Genomic DNA, 19,750 nt, shown 5'->3' with positions numbered 1-19,750 from the left:
CCTTCCCCGCGCCTCCATCCAGCCGAGAGCAACACCACGTGAGGCCACGGCACCGTCCCCAAAGCCGAGCGGCTTTTGCAAGCCGTTGACATCACCCAGGTGTCACCTGGCACCCAGCGCGACATGGAGACGCTCCGGCCACCGTTCCGCACTTGCCGATGTACAAAGTGGGCTCGGTTTCCAGCCGGGCGCGCTGCCAAGGAGTCAGGTGAGACTCGGACACAAAGTGCTTCTCGACAGCCTGGCAGCCAGACACCTCCTCAGCATGGCCGTGACGGTAACGCGGCTTCCGTAGGGCCGCTGGCAGCCGGGAAGGTGTTAGACGATGTCTCCTTCAGGTAGACCACGGCCCCTGAGCCTCGTGTTTCTTCTGGGGATGGGGATGGCGTCGGAGAGGACCAGCTGCCCAAGCAGGTGTAGCTGTCAGTACCTGGAGGTGAACTGCACAGGACAACAGCTGCAGGAGTTCCCCACAGCCATCCCGCTGGACACCAGGCAGCTGATTCTGGCGGCGAACAATGTCTCGTACCTGCCGGCTGTGGAACTGAGCTTCTTGGCTGATTTGGTCTACCTGGACTGCAGGAAGAACCTCCTGGGGGATAACCTGGATTTCACTTTCATCGGTGTGGCCAAGCTGGTCTATCTGGACCTCAGCTTCAACGACCTCACACAGGTCACCTTCAGCACCTTCTCGCACCTCCTTAGCCTGGTGGTGCTGAAGATCTCAGACAATCCCAACCTTGTGGCCATCGAGAAGGACGCTTTCGCCAACAACACCTGGCTGAAGCACCTGGATGTGAGCCGGACGGGCTTAACATTCCTGGACACCAGCACTGTCCGGGATCTGCCCAACCTGAGGTTTCTGGGGCTCAGTGACAACCTGTGGCACTGCAACTGTTCCTTTTTGGACTTCATCACCTGGATGACAGAGAGCGACGTTCATTTTCCAGGTGAGGGCTGTGTGGAAGGACCTCTCTCCTCCCTACTCCTGCAGATCTGTGTAGAACGGGGAGGGCCTTCTGTTCCCTTTCCCAAAACGGTGCTGACGCATGTTGACTGTGGGGCCCATCTTCTGGTGTTGCACAAAACACGCATCGGAGCAGCTGGGTTCCAGCCTCGCACTTGGTCACATCCTCAGGACAGTCAGGGAAGCGTAGCCTGTAGTGAGGACATCGCTGCAGCTCTGAAACACCTTGCTCCAGCCTCAGGGGGCGTCCCTGTGCCCACAGGACCCCGTGGCTGCAGCACCAAAACCGAGGAGCCCAACGTGGCTCTGGGGAGATCTGCGCTGAGAAAGCTGCTGCTGCTCTGAATTTCCTGCCTTGTCTCCATCTGCTCTGACCGTTTGGTGCTGCTGCAGCACCAGCATGTCCGTAATGATCAGACCTCATTCCTGCAACCTCCACAGCAGCCCTGCTCAGTGCTGAAAACAAAGCCGGGTTGAAAGCCAGGCAGCTCCTCTTCTGCTCTCATCTCTCACTGACAGGGGTCCCCAGGAAAAGTTTGGGTAGTGTGGAAGCCAGCGAGAGTTTAGCTGCTGACTTCTGTGGGGCTGTGATCACGCCCTGCTCCCCACCGACCCATTTCCATACATGAAGATTGTACACAGTGAGCTTTTTCTTAAGAGCAGAGCAGCTGTTGTGCTAGGACACATAAAAATTACAAATCCTGCAACTTCCAGCCATTATGGTGCTCCTCAGCCCTCAGAGCAGGTACATTTGGCTGATTTTCTGTGTCAGACTGTGACCTAATGCTCAGAAATCAGCAAAAGACCTTTGCTGTTCCCATGGGAGCTCTGGTTTGGGTCTCAGCTGATGTTTCGTGGTCAAACAGAACATAAGCTGTGATCAGAAAAACAGCCGTATCCTTATGGCTGGGAGGTTCCATATGTTCCCACTCTTCCGCCAGCAGCCCAGAGCGAATCTGCTCTAAGTTTTCCAATATAAGAAATGCAATGCAGGTGAGCGTTGAGTCCCACAGGCTGCAGCAGCATACTGGGTCTCCAGGACTTCTTTCCTTACAGCACGTTGGATCCCCAAATCAGCTATTTCCCATGATAATGAGAGATTCTACAACTGGGCCATGGACACTGAGTGTTCGTGAGGCAGGGTAATCACCAGTTCCCTTTCCCAGAAAAACACTGGTCCCAAGGGCAAAGGTTTGTTCTGCAGCTGCAGCACATGAATGTGATTTTCCAAACTGAAAAGGAACACAGCACAGCATATACTAATCAAGGAAGTTTGGTGTCCATCAAATAAGAAAGGGGCACAAAAGAGCCCAGAGGAGAAAAGGGAAGGGCAAATGGATGCTGGTGTTAGGACAGAACCAAATTAAGGACATCTCTGTGTCTTATAGGATGTAGTAAGCTCCCTAGAGACAGTGAAGATTTTTATTTTCCTCATAAATGTTACAAGCAGTACTGTTCTTAGCAGTAACATTGGATTTAACACACTGAACCCTGGAACAAGAGAATAAATCTCACTGTGGGCAATTTGAGAGGGCAGGGCCAGGAAAGGAAGGGGCAGCAAAGTCCAGGGGTACGAGTGTGGCTCCCTGCACCACGCTCTGGAAAACAGGAAAGCCCAAGAAACCAGGGAGGCTGTGGAACTACTCCACTTCCCTGCTGTGCTGGGCTTTACTGTGTCCTGGAGAGATGCCCACAGGAGGCAGTTATACCTGGGATGATGAGATATCGCCATGAACAACCACTGCAGCTATACCACTCAGTAATAGATCATATAATGCAATGTAATATAATAAAAATCCCCTGTATCTTGGTCCTCTCCACTGCTGCCTTTCCCTGAGGCCCATCCATCCAGTGCATGAAGCTGTGACCAGCCTGTGTCTGGCACTGTAACTGTGCCTGGTCCAAGGAGTTCAAAACCCGCAGGAAAAGGAGAGAACTGTGCTGCTACACACACCAAAAGGAGACAGTGCTTTTTACCACGCTCAGCCTTTGCTACCTTCAGAGGGAAAAGCCAGCATCTATTTTGTCATGGCGTATATTACAATACAACAGGGTATAGCCATTATTTCAGTAGAACTGAATCACTGACGAGTTTCCTTTTCCTCTCTCACAGAGCAGGTGAGGCCATGCCTAACTGCAAAGCACTCCCGTTGTCAAACTTGACTCCCTGCGCACAAGCCTAATTATTCCAGCATCATTTAGACTGTTTGAAATTAAAAAACACACAAACACACAAACACAAGTGCTCTTATATTAAAATAGAAGTGCCCAATCAGCAGAGATGAACAGTGCAGGGACAGCAGTTTGGCATAATCTGACAGGCAACATTTTCCTATGGAGGCAATGCCACAGAAATCATTCTGGCAACCTGGCAATTGTGGTTTGGCAAGGGTTCGCCTGTCTGATTTTACCTAAGCCAGGGAGGGAGAGGGGTGTGAAGTCTGTAGACATTTTTCAGGAGTCTAGCAAACTCCTCCATCATTTTTATAGCAGGACTCCTGCTAATTAATGCTTAATAAAGAGAGTCTAGCTTCTGTTTATCCCTCTGCAGATGCTGACAACATCACCTGCTACACCCCAGCAGGGCTGCGAGCCCTGAAAATACCTGCAGTGGAGGCACAGCTCGACTTCAGCTGCCTGACCCAGCTGTACAAGCAAGACTACATCTTTCTGTGCCTCATTGGCTTCTGCATTTTCTTTGCCGGCACCGTGGCAGCCTGGCTGGCCGGCATCTGTGCTGTCATCTATGAAGTCCACACTTCGAAGGGGGAAGAGGAGGAGGAGGAGGAAGACACAGTCACTTAGGATCAGCCCTACAAATCCTCCTGGACTCCCATCGTGGGAACTGAAGGCAAGCCCTTCCTGCCTGATTTCCCACATGATGTCCTGCTCTAGATGCTATTTTTCTGAAGTGAAATAAAACTGCAATAGAAGGAAAAGTCTCTGTGCTCCAGTTTCACTCACTGTTCTACCTCCACTTTTCTTCTTCCACTGGGACTCAGGACACTGGCAAAATATTCATTTGGGGGGGGCTAGCATGAGAGGTGTGCACAGTGCCAGGCATTTATGCTCCTGCTTTATGAGACCACAGATAATCAGGGCCATAGAGTCAGGCTCAAAGAGGTACGACCCGGGGCATGGGAAAGGCCTCAGCACTCAGCTGTAGCCGGGGAGTTCACCCAGCCCTTCCTGGCCAGAAAGCCCAGCAGAGCTTCTCGGGTACAGCCCAAATAGTTCACTGGAGCCCCAGGGTGTGCCAGGTGCACCTCTTCCCCCACTCCCCACCTCAAAAGCACCAGAACTTTCCGCAACACAGGGAATCCAAGAGCTTTCTGCTGTCGACAGGCAGGTATGTGAGCGAAAAGATTAAACCCAAAACTTCTAGGGGCCTGGGATCCCAATGGGTCTTGCTTTTTTCCCCATTATATTGGTGACAGCAGAAGACACCATCTGTCCTCCTACAACCTGTACCCCTGCCGGTTTGTGGACATTTACAGAACTGGAAAGTTCAGCTCCAGTTCTGTATCACATATCCCTAAAACTGGGGGGTTTAAAAATGTGAAAAATATTGCTTACACACACTCCAAGTATTCTTGGAAATGGCATGTGTTTTGGTGCCAGAGGCCTGGGGTTGCATATACAGACCAGAATAAAGGGAGATGTGAATAAGATCCTTCATCTCACTAACGCTGGTAATTGCCAAGAGCAGTATCTGCTTACATGACCGAGTACAGCAACTCCACGTGTGAAACACTGGCTTGTGCATCCGATACTAGCAGGACCTGGCGCAAAAAAGGGAAAAGCGGGAGATTTCAGCAAGCACAGTACGAATTACCATGCTCAGAGCCGTTAAACTGTAGGCTGTGAATCAAAGCTGAAATCTTTGTCTTGGGTATAATTGCTATGACAAAAATGGTTAAGAGTGGACACGGCAGTGCGGTGTGCTGAGGATATATATGTGTTGGGACACATATGGAGAGCTACCGGGCAGGACAGACACCCCCTCCTCAACCTGGAATATTGTGTCCAGTTGTGGGCCCCTCAGTTCAAGGACAGGGAACTGTTGGGAGAGCCCAGCGCAACCACGAAGATGCTGAAGGGAGTGGAGCGTCTCCCGTGTGAGCAAAGGCCGAGGAGCTGGGGCTCTTGAGCTGGCGAAGAGGAGACTGAGGGGTGACCTCATTCATGTTTATAAATACAGAAAGGGTGGGTGTCACAAGGATGGAGCCAGGCTGTTCTCAGTGACAACCAACAGTAAGACAAGGGGTAATGGGTTCAAGCTGGAACACAAGAGGTTCCACTTAAATTTGAGAAGAAACTTCTTCACAGCGAGGGTGACGGAACACTGGACCAGGCTGCCCAGGGAGGTTGTGGAATCTTCTCTGCAGGTATTCAAAACCCGCCTGGACACCTTCCTGTGTAACCTCATCTGGGTGTTCCTGCTCCCGCGGGGGGATTGCACTGGATGAGCTTTCGAGGTCCCTTCCAATCCCTGACATTCTGTGATTCTGTGATTCTGTGAACCCTCCGGGCATGCTGCTGTGAACCCTCCGGGCATTTTGGCAAACGCCCCTGCAGGTCTAGAGGCATCCGTGCCAAACCCATCTCCCACAACACCGCCCGGCCCACGGGCGGTGCCGCGGGCAGAGCCGGCCCCGCTCCGGCCGCGCTCCCGCTGCGTGCGGGGCTGAGCTGGGCTGGGCTGGGCTGGGCGGGGCTGAGCTGGGCTGGGCTGGGCTGGGCGGGGCTGCGCTGGGCTGGGCTGGGCTGGGCTGGGCTGGGCTGGGCGGGGCTGCGCTGGGCTGGGCTGGGCTGCGCTGCGCTGCGCTGCTCCGCGCCGGACGGTGAGTGCGGGCCGGGGACCCCCGGCTGGACCCCCCGGGGCCGGGGCGGGGGCACGGGCGGAGCGGGTGCATGCTTGTGCTGATTATCCTGATGATAACGAAAATACGACAAGCGCGGTCACGCTCCTTCTTGACTTCCCGTTTGTCCCTCCGAGTGCGAGAAAGTGCCCGCAGGACGAGTTTAGGCCGAGTCTGACCCCGCAGGGAGTTGTGCGGCTGAGCCTGCCCGCTCGCCTGGTGACAGAGGGGACAAAAGACTCCCTTGGCTTGAAACCCTGAGCTTGTATCTGCTAGCTCAAGATTCCAGCCACGGTGCTAGAGAAGTTCTATTCCCTAAACATCCTCTGCACAAGGAGACTTAGTCGGCTTTGCTGACTCATAATTGTAGCATTAGGGCAGACTTGGTAAGAACCCTTATTCTGGAGCACAAGCACCCCCGTGAAGCTCTTTTCTCCCAATCTGTGCTGTGTCATGCTCCAGAATCTCTTAGCTGTGTAGCTCCCGCTTGAAACATTGCTGCGTGGAAGATACAAATCCAGCCATGTGCAGGGTGCCGGTGCTTGTCTGCAAAGTCCTTGCAGCTGCGGACAAAGGTTGCTGGAACGCACAGGCCACCAGGATCCGGAAACAGCTGCACAGCATGCAATGTGAGAGAGACCGAGAGTCCTTGGGCTCCAGATTACTAGGGCAAAGGCTTGCGGTAAAGTTTTATACCTGTAGCGTAAGAGTAGGAGCTTTGTAATACACCTGCCCTAATGCTTTGCTGTGACTGAATTGTGCTCCTTGCTGCTGAGATAAAACCCCAGGTTGTAACTTGGTACCGTGAGGATAAAATGCTTTGTCCTTGCTGGCAGGTGGGGGTTCTCCACCCACCTTATAATTTGAAGAGGGAAATGTGACCATCAGCCTGCTCTATGTTGTATTTTCAGTGGTTCATCTGTCACGCACTAACCTCTGTTACATGTGGGTGCAGCTGCCATTTCTAAGTTACTTGAGATTTTCAATGTTATTACTTACAATTGTTTACCAAACTTCACACGGACAAAGCCAGGTGATGTCTTCACCTTGCTCCATCAATAATAATCCCTTTGCAAATGAGAATTAAAAGCCTGTGGTCCCTGAGGATCCCTTGCGAGAGGTGCTGCTGCAATAGGAAGGCTGTTCGCACTGGTTCTGTGATGTGGCCTGTTCTCCCCCGCACTGACAGATTGTGTTGGTGGGACGGCGCAGGACACACCAAAACCTTGCTACATTGTGGAGGCACCAGATGGAGAGCGGCATCGGCTGGGGTTTGGTTTGCAGAGGGAATGGGCTCAGTGGTGGTGAGAGGTCTCTCCCGTCTCCTGGGATGTGTCACGCAGCACCGTCTTGGGTCGTGCAGACAGCAAACATCTGAGGTTCGGGATTGCGCGGGAGGACCGGTGTCAAATCGGAAGGGCCCTTGTCCTCCCTTGCAGGTTGCGGGGCAGCATGGCAGAGGCTGCTGGATGCACCTCCTGCCCCGTGCTTTCGTCTCAGGCCTGTGCGAGGAAGCCAGAACCGTTAAATACAAACCACACGGGCCCCGGTGTCTCCTGGCCAGCAGACGCGCTGGTGCAGGTGTTGGTAGGTGCCGGCAGCCGCACGTCGCTGCAGCTGCTCGCTGACTTGTGACTCTGAGAGGGTTCCTTGAAGCTGCAGCATTGCTTGTCTTGCCAGTGCCTCTTTGCTGAAAAGGTTTGGTTGTTATTGCAGTTGTTGTGGTGGTTTTTATTGCTATTTTATGTAAGGATGACCTTAGCGGTTGAAACTGTCACATAGCCCAGCTCCTTTCAGCTTGGGGGATTTCTGAGCCAGTTCTAGCTTGTCTGTATTAGAATTCCCAGTTTACCTCTCATTCCCAGAGCTTGCCCAGTTTCCCCTTGAGTACATTAAAACTGCCTGCACTCAGAGCACCTCTCGGCAGGGAGTTCCACAGGTCTGTTTCCTCCTGCATGGAAAAAAACCCCTCTTTTGGTTTGTTTTGAATCAATTTCCTGACTCCATTGATGGTTCTGAGTTCTGGTGTTGGAAGCGGCTGTGAACACTCCGTTTCTGTCCACCCCTCCCGTGCTTGGAGGGCTTGGGTCCGTGGCCAGCAACCCTTCCACGCACATCTGCACGTAGTGAGCTGCCGCCTCTCCAGTCACACCCCGCAATAGTAACGGGCTCTCTGTTTCTGACAGCACCACGATGGCTGTTCTGTCCAAGGAGTACGGCTACGTCATCCTGACGGGGGCTGCCAGCTTCGTCCTGGTCACACACCTCGCAGTCAACGTGGCCAAGGCCCGCAAGAAGTACAACGTGGATGTAAGTGCTCAGGCTGAGGGAGCGGGAAGGTTGGGGCCAGTCTGTGCAGGATGTTGCAGATGAGCTTCTTTTTGGGTGAACTGCTGACAGGTCCTGCCCCACACACTTACACAGAAGGGACGGAGCTGCTGTTCTGGCTCTCCAGACGGGAGCAGGAGGCACGACAGAGCTCAGGCTTTGGCAGATGGGGCACTTGGCACCGAGCTGAGGCGGCTGAAAGCACGAGGCTTTGAGCTTGGAAACTGTGATGAGCAAGAAACCACACAGCTCTTTTTCCTGCAGAGAAGGCTGATGCAGCACTGGGGACAAAGGGCAGTGGAACACAAGTGACAGGAGGGTTTCTCAAGCTCAGAGGGAGCACGTGAGCCCTATCACAAGCCATCTTTCAAAGTGACCTTCCCTCGCATCTATTGAGGAGCCCATGAGCTGGGCAGGGCTGTGGGCTGGGTGGGGGCGGCCGGTCCTGCCTGCGAGTCGGGGCAAAGGCACGTGGAGGCTCCCGTCCCACTCCGAATGCAAACGCTCCTTTGCTCCTTTCCCACTCAGGGAAGTGGCAAAAAGGGGTGTGCTGCAGGCCCCGGGTGCCTATTGGGGTGACCCCACTCCTACCACGTGAAGTCAGGATGCGCAGAGATTTCGGGCTGGGAGAAGCTCAGCTCGGCAGCGGTGAGGAGGGCAGCATCCTCCCAGCCTGTCCCGGGTGATGTCCACCGCCAGCTCCCCAGAGGAGACTCAGGACACATCCTCGGTAATGCTGCTTTGCTCTCGCATCCAGAGAGATGGGATTTAAACAGGGAGCTCACAGAGCACCTGGCTATCTTCTTTTCAAAGCAGGGCCACCTCCATGGTAGTCAGGTTGCTCAGGGAGTTCAGGAACTGGCCTGGGGCAAGCAGCAATTTCAACAAAGCAGCTGTGGGTCACAGGGCAGGAGACGGGCTCTGACTTGCCAATGTGAGTCAGCCTTGCAAGCATCCTGCAGCTTGGGGATCTGTGGGGAGAGGTGCTGCAGGGCATGCTCCTCGCTGCTGGAAAACGCCCGGCTCCCCAGCTCAAACCATACTTGCTCACGTTCTGCTGCTGATTTATTTTTTTGGCAGTATCCAACCATGTACAGCACAGACCCTGAAAACGGGCGTATATTCAACTGCATCCAGCGCGCACACCAGAACACGTGAGTACTGTCTGTGAATGCAGACCTTGAAAACTTGCTGCTGCCACATGCTTGGGTTCAGGCTCAACGCTTGAGCAAAACACATGGCCACGTAACACTTACAGTGAGGCTGTGTGCTGGCTCTTTACCATGCCTTAAACCATGAGACGGGGCTGTGAAGAAGGCTCTTCTTCCTTCCCCCTTGCCCAGCTCTTTGCCTCCATGGGTGGATCTTAAGACACTGAAAGTCTTGTTTCCAGAAGAGTCTGTCTGGGGGCTCCTGATCTGTTGTGCTGCCCAGATCTCCCTGGGGAGAGGTGTTAAGTCCACTCAGCTACAACAGCACATCGGAGTGGTGTTGGGAAGAACAGCTCCTCCTGGCTTAGTTAGTGGTATGTAGTATTTAGGAGTGGCTTAAGGCACAAAACAAAACAGGTGGCCGCAGAGAGGAGCACACAGTGTGATGTCCCTAAGAGTCTGTGCATGTTCAGATTCGATCTTTCCTCCACCTCTGGCCACAGCACCAAGCACAGAGACCCATAACAGTCAGACCTCGGCAGGGGATGCTCGCAGCTTCTGCGGTTTCCTCTTTGTAAGTAACTCCAGTTCAAACACAACCTCCTCACTTTTATTTTCAGATTGGAAATTTACCCCACCTTCCTGTTCTTCTTAGGCACCAGTGGACTCTTCTACCCGGTAAGTGATGCTACATTGCAGGTCTGTGAGACTCAACTCTGCTCTTGCTCCTTGACTTAGGGAGGGCAGGGGGCAGTAGTCCAAGCTAGCCCCCCTGGAAGCCAAGCTAGCCCCTTGGCAGCAGACTGCTTCACAGCTGTGTCCCTTCTGGAAATGTAGTTGTGGAAGGTCTTGTACAGGGGACCCACAAGTATTTAATAAACTCATTACTCCTGCTTCAGCTTTAGACCCCTTTCCTTCTCCTAAGGGTGCCTTGTTGGATAAACGGAAGCATTCGCAGCCTCCACGCCATGAGTGGGAAGGGTCTCACCAACCCTGCCTGGTTCTTCCAAGCCGTGCAGGGTCCTGCTAGGCAGGAACCATTTCCCCCGCTTCTAAGCACACTTTCATGAGGAGTTTATCTGCTAAGAATAGGTGGGGAACATGGTGATCTTCCCACTCACTTCCACCACTAAAGGAGGTGTGCAAAGGATCAAAAAAAAGCCTGGAGTAAGTTTAACTGAAAGATGTAGACAACTCACAAGGAGGCAGGTGTGTGGGAGAGGCCAAAACCAGTAGCTCTTTCTTTGCCACCAACAGAAAAATCGTGTCCTCATTGAACATTCCTTTTCAGAGGGAAGGAAGCAGCATAAGCAAATCTGGCAAACTGGAGCAATGTTGCAACAAGCTCTAAATTAAGAGGCAAGGTGGAAGTTTGTAACACCTCCAAGAGGAAAACCTGTACTCCAGCTGGAGGCAGTGCAGAGGGGCCTGGGGCAACAGCTGCCTCCAAGATCCTTGCACTTGCTTTAGTTCACTAATTGGACAGTGGCTAAATGAGATTCAGCACCTGCTTGCTGTACGACTTAACCATTTCTTGCTTGGGAAGAGCTGTGCTACAAAACAGCAAGGCTCTGCAGCACATGGCATCCTGAAGATGACTCCTCCTGTACAAAACTCACCCCAGGATGCTGCATCAGTCACTGACTCCCCAGTGTCCTAGCACAGGCAGGACCCATGCTGTAGTTGGTGGTTGTTTCTTTGAAGCAGGGCTGCTCTAACAGCTAAGCGCACAAAGCAGCAAGTCACCAAAACCTTTAACGCTCCTCCTTTCTCTCTAGCGGATTGCCACAGGGCTGGGCATCACCTGGATCCTTGGGAGAATCCTCTATGCCCATGGCTACTACACGGGAGGTAGGTCTTTACCCTGCAGCACTCATAGTAGCACAAACTGAGGGCAGGTATTAGGGATTTGTCCCTAGTTCATGCTTCCTCTAATTTTCAGGATGCAATAGTCCTTCAGCAATGGGCTGCTGACCTGACAAAACATTTGGTTTTTTTTTCCCAGATCCAAAAAACCGAAGGAGAGGGGCGATGGGTTCCGCTGCACTGATTGGGCTGGTGGGCACAGGCGTGTATTCAGCTTGTCAGCACCTCGGCTGGATCGGCCAGAACTAACTGACCATCACGATGGCTGCCTGGGAAACTAAAGGAGTTTGTGTTTTGTTTTCTTTTAGAACATTTCATTTCCTTGTTTTGTTTTCTCAACATTCAATAAAACGAAGTTGTTGATTCTGTATTTTCATTCTAAAGTTAGAGAGTTTTCTTAAGCTTTGCAGAATGCCAGAACGACTGTGGTTTTGTAGGACTACGGAAACCTGCCCTGCAGGCAGAGATGCCTGAGCTTTTATGATTTTAGTGACCGAAAAGCCATCTTGCAACCTGTTCCACCCACACAGCAGCAGCCCTATTTCTGGGCCCCTCAATTCATGTCACTCTGAGATAAGATGTTCCAAACAGAGTTAGTGTTTATTTGCTAAAAAAAGATGTAGGCAAACATTGAAAGTTGTTGCTTCATTATGATTACAAAGAACAGTAGGCCTATAGCAAGGAAGTCAAATAGGTTTTGTTCAAGAGAGGCAGCGCTCTATCCTATGCTTGAGCTTGCTACCACTCTAGTTGTGCTCCCTACTCTGCTGCTCCAGCTATGCTCCTCTCCCGGGCACTTTGAATTTTAGAGCACTTTATTGCTGTGTAAATGATCCACATCTCAGGCCGACAGGCAAGAACTGGTTGATGGTCCCTTGAGCAGGCCCCAGAGCCACTAAAACACAGATTCCACATCACCCATCTCCACGCAGACAGTCTTCAGCTGCGAGTAGTAGTCCATGGCTGCGCGCCCGTTCTCCCTGCCGAATCCTGCAGGGACAAGCCAGAAGTAAGAACACAGCCCCAGGCAGTGCCACGCACCGCTCATGCCCTCTGTAACTGTCACATAGTCCTACCAGGGAAGGTCAAACAGAGCTCACCTGATGCCTTGTATCCTCCGAAAGGCAGCTCCACGGGGCTGATGTTGTAGTTGTTAATGAAGCACATTCCAGCCTTGAGAGCAGCTACTACCCTGTGAGCCTTCTGGATATCCCTGCAGGAAAAGGGCAGTTCAGCTGGATCCCTTCCCATTCATCCCCTCCCCTGCCAGCTGACATCCCACCAGAGAAAGGCCAGCAGGTTACAGCGGTTTTTGGAGCCTGACCTGCCCTACTCTGTCTCTGCCCAATCAAAGGATGTAGCACCTATTCCCAAGGACACTCAAAACTGCATTTGATTTGAGAGGGCAGGACAAGGACACCAGACTGCGGCAAGCGGCCAACAGCCATCTTTGCGTGCTTCCAGCAGCATGGCAGGCTCCTGGTGCACGTCTCCTGGAGCTGCAGGAAGGCAGGCAGCAAGCCAAGCACAGGCTGGAAGGAGTCTGAAGGACAGCTGGGCCCACCTAACCCCTCAGGAAAAACTAGGAGGAGATGCGCAGTCATGTACAAAGTTCCCTTTTGGCTATCCCTTGCTCCAGCTTTCCTGGAAGAGGATATCCGTGCCCATGCCAGGCATGGCAAGAGGAGCATCAAGCTGCTGCAGTATTTCCCTTCTCCTCCTCTCCCTAGACCACTTCCACAGCAGCCCCACTACCCAGTCATACCTTGTGAAGACGCCACCTGCCAGGCCAAATTTGGTGTTGTTGGCTCTCTCCACAACCTCCTCCTCTGTGTCAAAGGGCAGAATGGACATGACAGGCCCGAAGATCTCTTCCTTCACACACGTCATGTCGTCCCTGCAGTTCCCTGGAAGCATGGCAGAGCTCATGTGCTTCAGGAGGAAGAGTCAGCAGAACAGCCTATGCATTCAGCAACCCATGCAGCTTTCCAGACAGCACTCGGCACTGGGCTTCCTAGCAGAGGAGCAAGTCCCACTCTGCATCTCAAGGCAGCAAAGGACTAACTGCCCATGTCCTGTCAGACCCTCCAACAGCAGAGATTTCTCTGGATGCAGTTCTTGCATCCCTCAGCTCTCTCTAATACACCCATACACCTGTCCACACTGTAGATGCACACGGAGACAGGTTACACTGAACACAGCTTTCTCTAGAAAAAAACCCAGCAACATCCATGTAGAAGACGGCAGTACCGTGAACAGGAAGGATCATACCTAACACACAGGGTCGCATGTAGTAGCCATTTTTCAGTTTCGGATCATCTGGCACATACAGGTCCCCACCACACAGCACCTCTGCCCCCTGAAAAAGAGCCAAGCAGAGGGTAGGCAGGGGCATCTAGGGGCATCTGCCCCTCTGCTGCAGCTCCGGCTGGACAAAACTCCCTGCTGGGTTTGCAATCCTATCAGAAAAAACATGCCTGTGCCCTCCCTGGTGTCTCTGCATGTCAGGACTGCTGGTAGAGCATCACTGATACATCAGGGTCAGGGGGTGAGACCCATCCTAAAAGTCCAAACAATGCTGCTTTGGGGTGCAAGTGCCACAGGAGCTACTGTAGGTTGGAGAAGCAACTACAACTAGGAGCAGATCCTCAGCATTACATTAACTTCCACGTCTTCATGTTGTGTGATTTCCCTTATTAACAAGTCAATCAGTTCCTTAGCACATCACCTGGTGAGAAACACCTACCTCCATCAAACAACCCATTGCAGAGGTGAGGATTTCTCCTCTCATTCCTCACATCTCCTTCCACATCCCTCTTCCCATTTCCAAAACCTCATCTAGCCCTACTGGTTTTCACTCACAGTTCCCCTTCTACAGCCTATCCCCAAATTGGCTACAAGCTGGTCATATACCTAGTGCTGGCATTTAAAACACTTTTACACTAAAAGCTGGAGGAAAAAAAAATCCTGGGTGAATCTTATTGTTCTTACAGAGACTGTTTCCAGCTGCCCCTAATCCTTAGAAAGCTCTTTCTGCAACCAACAGAACTGGAACCAAAACGAGATAACGGCCAAGTGTGCAAGGTGTCACCACAACTTGAGAGATACCAGCTCAAATGTATGAATTCTCCCATTTTGAACCTTGCCATGCTAGGTATCTCACAACCTCTAAAACTTGGCAACATCAGGATATGAAGCGCCACATCACCTTCAATGCTGATTTAGAGACACGCACTGGGTCACTTTTAATCTAGCGGCCTACTGAGTGCAACCGTTGAGTAATTCAAACACAACAGAAAAAACAGCTTCACTGGGAAAGCATGGGGCAAGAAAAAAGCTGCCAATCTGTTTGTCTAACAAGAGAGACAGACATTTCAGGGCAGGCACAAGGCAGCATCACAATCTCACCTGCTCCTTTGCCTGCTTGATAAAGCCCTGGACACGATCCAAGTGAGGCCGGTTGATGAGGGCTCCCATCCGTGTGTCTTCCAGAAGCGGGTCTCCAACTTTAATTTTCTGGGTGCGTTTCACCACCTCCTTCGTGAAGACATCCAGTATCTTCCTCTCCACAAACACCCGCGTGCCGTTGCAGCACACCTGGGATACAGGACAGGCTGCTCAGAATAAGACACACAGCACTCTGCAGTCCTTCCCTGCTTGGGTCCTGCTAGGGAGGCTCTCCGAAAAGCCCCTGCACAGCTGCTAAAACACCTCACTTGTCCCTGAGGACAACTAGATTTACCTCTCTGCTCACGGCTGTACTGAACAGTCTGTGAAGGACATAGTGGTACTGATGCCACCAGGTGGCAAAAAGTCACCATGCATCAAGTCACCAGCAGGAGAGAACTTTGAGCAGCCTTTTCAAGTTCCCAGGGATGGCCCCAGTAAGCCAATTATAGCAACGGGATTACACAAAACCTGCAGCACGTGTGGAGATCCCAAATTTGGGATGAACAGAGCCCCACGGGGCTGCGGCTCAGTGCACTGGACTGGAACCTGCTGTCCCAGGGAAAGAGCTGACAAGATCGGAGCTTCAGAGCATCCCTCACCATGCAAGGTCATAGGCGGGTTCTGCCACCTGGTTCTCAAACCACCCCACCACACTGAGGCCGATCACTCCTGCCCCACAGACACACACCTCGCCTTGCGTGAGGAAGTTGGCCATGAGGGCTCCGTTCACGGCGTTCTCCAAGGCACAGTCCGAAAAGATTATAAGGGGGGATTTGCCTCCCAGCTCCAGAGTGACTGGTTTGATCCCTTTAGCTGCCATCTCCATGATCTGAGGGAAACGAGGAGAGAAGAGACAAGTGACCCACTGGTAAGCGGGAGGCTGGCAGAGGGAGGTGAGATACACCCAAGGGGAGAGTCCCCACAGGGCCCTTCACCAGCAACAGAAGCAGCATGAAGGGCAAGCTGGGTTTCCTAGGTGTGTTTAGTCTGGGGACAGTCTCAGAGGGTTAGTTTTCTTAAAAACAAAAGCAACAAAACCTAAGGAGTCATTTGCAGGAAGCCTGGAGGACAGCTGTAACTGCATCTGTGTCACTGCACCCCACAGGTAAACACACGCAAGGGGCAACAATTCCCGTCTTTCAAATCAGAATTTATTTTTAAAAGTCTTTTTAGGGACTTGTAAGTTTTTGAAGAATAAATTGAGGGTGAGAAATTCACAGAAACTAACCTCCTGCTTAAAAGCAGTGGCTTGCATGCCACTAAACTGAACTATTACCACCAGAAACACACATTTTCCCAGTGCTGCTCTGATTCACATACCCTCCTCCCCACACAGATTTTTGGCAGCTCTGAGACTTCACTGCAACCAGGGACTAAACAAGTGAAGATGAAAAATTGCTCCTCTGAAAGGACTGAGCGCACAAGCCCATGCCCAGCAGGCTACCTGGAGACCCAGCATAACCCCGGACATGCAAACTGCTTGCTGCCACCCCATCTTTACAAGTCTCCTTCACAAAAGCTCAAGGAGGCATCGACATCCACGGTGTGTGAGCAAGGCTGGCACTACAGACCTCTCGTGTCCCCGAGCGTGAAGGTGCCTTTACCTTGATGCCAGTTGGCACGCTGCCAGTGAAAGAGATTTTGGCCACATCAGGGTGATGACAGAGGAACTGGCCTGTGGCCACTCCACCCTGCACCACATTGAAGAGCCCCTTGGGCACACCGGCCTCTGCGAAGATCTCTGCCAACCTCACCACCGAAATGGGGGTGAAGGGAGAGGGCTTGAAGACCATTGCATTGCCTAGGGGAACCCAGACAGAGGCAAGGCGCAGTTAACACCGAAACAGATTTAGAAAAACAAACAAACAAAAAACAAACAAAAAAACCCACCCCACACAATGGATTTGTCTCAACAGATCTCAGAAGATTCCCCCAAGAGAGGAGCAAACAGTTTCAGCTGCAATCAGGGAAACGGAGGAACTGCACCTTCCTGCTGGGAAGGGCTGGGGGAGATGGGGCTGCTGGTCCTGCGCTGCAGACGTTCCCAGAGACGCTCCTCATCTGGCACAAAGCCAAGAGATCAGCCTGCTTCCTGATGCACTCCCTGCCCCTCTTAGCTTCTGCTGCGTTCCCACTTCCATTTCCTTTCCCTTCCTGCCACAGTAACAGCCTGAAGTTTCTGCTAATCCTTCAACACCTCCTTCAAGGTAATCCTAGACTTTATCCCCCAAATGACTCTTCCCTACAGAATCATTTGGCTTCAAGGAGAAGCTCGCATGGGCAGAGAGTCTCCATTACCGCAAGCCAAGGCCGGGGCAGACTTCCAGCACGCAATCTGGAACGGGTAATTCCAGGCTCCAATCCCAACGCACACCCCGAGGGGCTCTCTACGAGTGTACCCAAAGGATCCTCCGGGAAGTTGGATGTGTTCACCTGCAGAAAAAAAAAAAGAAGCAGCCAGAATGTAGAGGAGAGCAAAGCTCCTTCCTGTCTTATCAGAGCCTCAGGGGCCATACCTCGCTTTGACTGGGAACAAACACACTGCTTCTACCCCAGCAAGCTCACAGAAAGTGTCTAAGTGCGCACAGAGCACAGCAGCGTTAGGTAGAGATCTCTGAAAATCCTTCCGGGATCTTCAGAAAAAGGGAGCAGTCCATCTCTTAGAGAAATCAGCAGCAAAGATGATCTTGTGCCATGGAAGTTACCAGAGAGCGCAAGTGGCAGGACAGAGAGTAAAGAGCAAACTCCAGTAACATTCTCACCAGCTAGAGATCCTGCCAGTCCTGCGTAATACTCCAGGCACTGCCAGGACATGTCGATGTCCACTCTGGCTTCAAAGATGGATTTCCCGTTGTTGATGGTTTCCAAGGTGGCAATTTCTTCTCTCTGCTCCTGTGAGAGGCGCAGGACAGTGACAACGTGTTAGAGAATCCTGTAGTAGAACTCCACAAGGAGACAACTGCTTCCCAAGCACACAAGTCCCAAACAAGGCTCTGCCATCAGTAAGCCAGGCTCTGCCATAAGAAATAGTCATGTCTAACAGGTACAGTCCCAGTTGCTATTTATCCATTTCCCAGTGGCAACTGATCACAGGGGAATGTCAAACAGTCAGTCGCTGGCGTCCGCTGCTAGTCCAGTCTTGCTTAACATCCCTGTTTATCTAAAAGATGAGCAAACTTGAACCCAGAAGCCGGCTGGTAAACAATGATTAAAATTCAAAGAACTAAACTGGGAGGAAAAGCAAACAGCAAGCTCAAAATGGAACCAGAGGACTTGGTGAAGGACGGACAAAGCAACGCAGCTGGGAAGCATCCTTTAACAGACTCTCCCAGGCAGAAATATTACCCTGCTGTGGAAGGCTGGCAGAAGCAGAAGCTTGGCAGAAAGAAAAGAGTTTTCTCATCACATATACACATTGGGGAAAGGTCTGGTTTCTTACAAATCTGTTCCTCGACAGGAATTAACTTCGATGTCCAAGAATATGTTATCTCACTAAGTGGTTAGTGATTAAAGCTAGCTTGTTTGTATCCTCTCTCTCGTGTATTATCTAGTATCTAAGATAAAAAACAGTATTCCCATTTTTTTTGTTGCTACAGCAAGACACAGTCCAGTCACACGACAACAGTGTCCAACAAGCTGAAAGTTCAACGATGTGACAGTTACGCAATTTCAGCTTTGAAATCATGTGCAGTGAAGCATAATCTTTGGAGCTGTGAAAAGAAGTATGAGCCCTGCAAGATCTCAACTGAGTGGCTTCAGTTTTACATCTTCTAACAGAACTAAGCAGAGAAGGTATACACTGGCCTCAAATAAAGTGATAAGAACGAAGCTCTGCCCAAAGCAAGATCAAAGGTGGGTTTTAACTCCTGCATTACTCCTGGAGCTCTGGAAGTCCTGCCATGAGCCCCCAGCAGTCACATTAACCCACAATAAAGCTGAAAGACCGAACCACCCCTCTCCAAAAGTGGCGACGAGCTCCCGCAACATACCCGAATAATTCTGGCAGCCTCCAGCAGCACCCTGCTCCGCTCCATGCCAGACATCCGACTCCATACTTCAAAGGCAGATTTTGCACTCTGCACAGCCAGATCCACCTCCTTCTCCCCAGAGCAGAGCAGCTTGCTTATCACACGACCTGGGCACGTTTTAAATGGGAAATAAATGAGAATCTCAGAAAAGGGGGCACAAAAGAACATGGTTTATCTTGCATCCGATCCCTAAAGACTTCAGTCCAGCCACCTATACCAGGCTACAGCACTTGACACCGTGGTTCCCACTCATTTGTAATTGGCTACAGAAGAGGTGCTGCAATTCAGCTGGTCTGAATTAAAAGATCTGTCATTCTCCACAGTCTTGCTCTAGCTACTAATTAGCTCCAATTGCTACAAAATGCCTCCGTTTTCCACTGGAGCGTGTTATACTCCCACCACCACCTCCAGGAGCCTGTTACGCATTCCTCAGCATAGCTAAACGCTCTCCTTCTTAAATTCTGCCGAAACCGAGGTATCTCAAATTAAAATAAATAAATAACGAGAAATGTTTAAATCGTGTCCTTTGCCAAGACACCGGGCACCGCCGGCTGGTTTTGACTGAGAGTCAGAACTGATTTCTTACAGATATCAAGGAAGCACCTCCGGGCACCGGCCCCCGCCTCAGCACGGCCTCAACCCCCCCGCCCCGAGCAGGTACCTGTGGCCGGCTCGTACACGTCCTCCGCCGGGCCGCCATCGACGGGCCGAACGCGGGCGCCCGCCCGGTAGTTGAGGGGCTGGTCGGTGGTGAAGGTGCCGGTAGCGCTGCTCATGGCGAGGCTGGGGCGGAGGGCGCAGAGTCGGGGCAGGAGGTTCGGCAGCTGGCAGCGAACCAGCATCGGCCGGGCCGGCGGGGGAAAGGGGCGAGCTGGGGAGAGCCCACGGGAGAGCGACCCGTACCCCGCGGGAACTCCGCCGCCAGGCGCCGCCTCCACCGGGGACTCGAACCTTAGGACCGCGGGCCCCACCCCGCGCTCAGGCTCCCCCTGGCGGCTCGGAGGTATCAAACAGCAGCGGACTGCACGGAACCCTCCCAAAGCCATTAAAGTGCAGGCTGTCATTATGCTTGATTAGACTTAGCTGTCGTGGTCGGAT

At 52.1% G+C, this 19,750-nt stretch overlaps 3 protein-coding genes across 3 annotated transcripts; 2 read left to right on the top strand and 1 right to left on the bottom strand.

The window, feature by feature from the left end:
* Positions 1–325: 325 nt before the first annotated feature.
* Positions 326–3,772, top strand: LRRC52 (leucine rich repeat containing 52). The gene is made up of 2 exons (XM_065649153.1): positions 326–950; positions 3,519–3,772. Exons 1-2 carry the CDS (start codon positions 326–328, stop codon positions 3,770–3,772), a joined length of 879 nt encoding a protein of 292 aa, XP_065505225.1.
* Positions 3,773–5,754: 1,982 nt separating this feature from the next.
* MGST3 (microsomal glutathione S-transferase 3) lies at positions 5,755–11,544 on the top strand. Its single transcript, XM_065649126.1, has 6 exons — positions 5,755–5,811; positions 8,016–8,139; positions 9,238–9,311; positions 9,929–9,986; positions 11,087–11,159; positions 11,314–11,544. The coding sequence occupies exons 2-6, from the start codon at positions 8,023–8,025 to the stop codon at positions 11,421–11,423; spliced, it is 432 nt and encodes a 143-aa protein (XP_065505198.1). The 5' UTR covers positions 5,755–5,811; positions 8,016–8,022; the 3' UTR covers positions 11,424–11,544.
* A 211-nt stretch (positions 11,545–11,755) lies between these two features.
* ALDH9A1 (aldehyde dehydrogenase 9 family member A1) lies at positions 11,756–19,585 on the bottom strand. The gene is made up of 11 exons (XM_065648982.1): positions 19,314–19,585; positions 18,614–18,759; positions 17,387–17,516; positions 16,923–17,057; positions 16,229–16,425; positions 15,313–15,453; positions 14,583–14,771; positions 13,446–13,533; positions 12,940–13,081; positions 12,275–12,387; positions 11,756–12,164 (listed from the first exon to the last, which is right to left on the bottom strand). The coding sequence occupies exons 1-11, from the start codon at positions 19,492–19,494 to the stop codon at positions 12,070–12,072; spliced, it is 1,557 nt and encodes a 518-aa protein (XP_065505054.1). The 5' UTR covers positions 19,495–19,585; the 3' UTR covers positions 11,756–12,069.
* Positions 19,586–19,750: the final 165 nt, after the last annotated feature.

This window comes from Caloenas nicobarica, chromosome 20 (genome assembly GCF_036013445.1).
Source record: "Caloenas nicobarica isolate bCalNic1 chromosome 20, bCalNic1.hap1, whole genome shotgun sequence".
In the NCBI taxonomy this organism is placed as follows: domain Eukaryota; kingdom Metazoa; phylum Chordata; class Aves; order Columbiformes; family Columbidae; genus Caloenas; species Caloenas nicobarica.
This window is presented reverse-complemented; position numbering and strand designations above follow the sequence as displayed.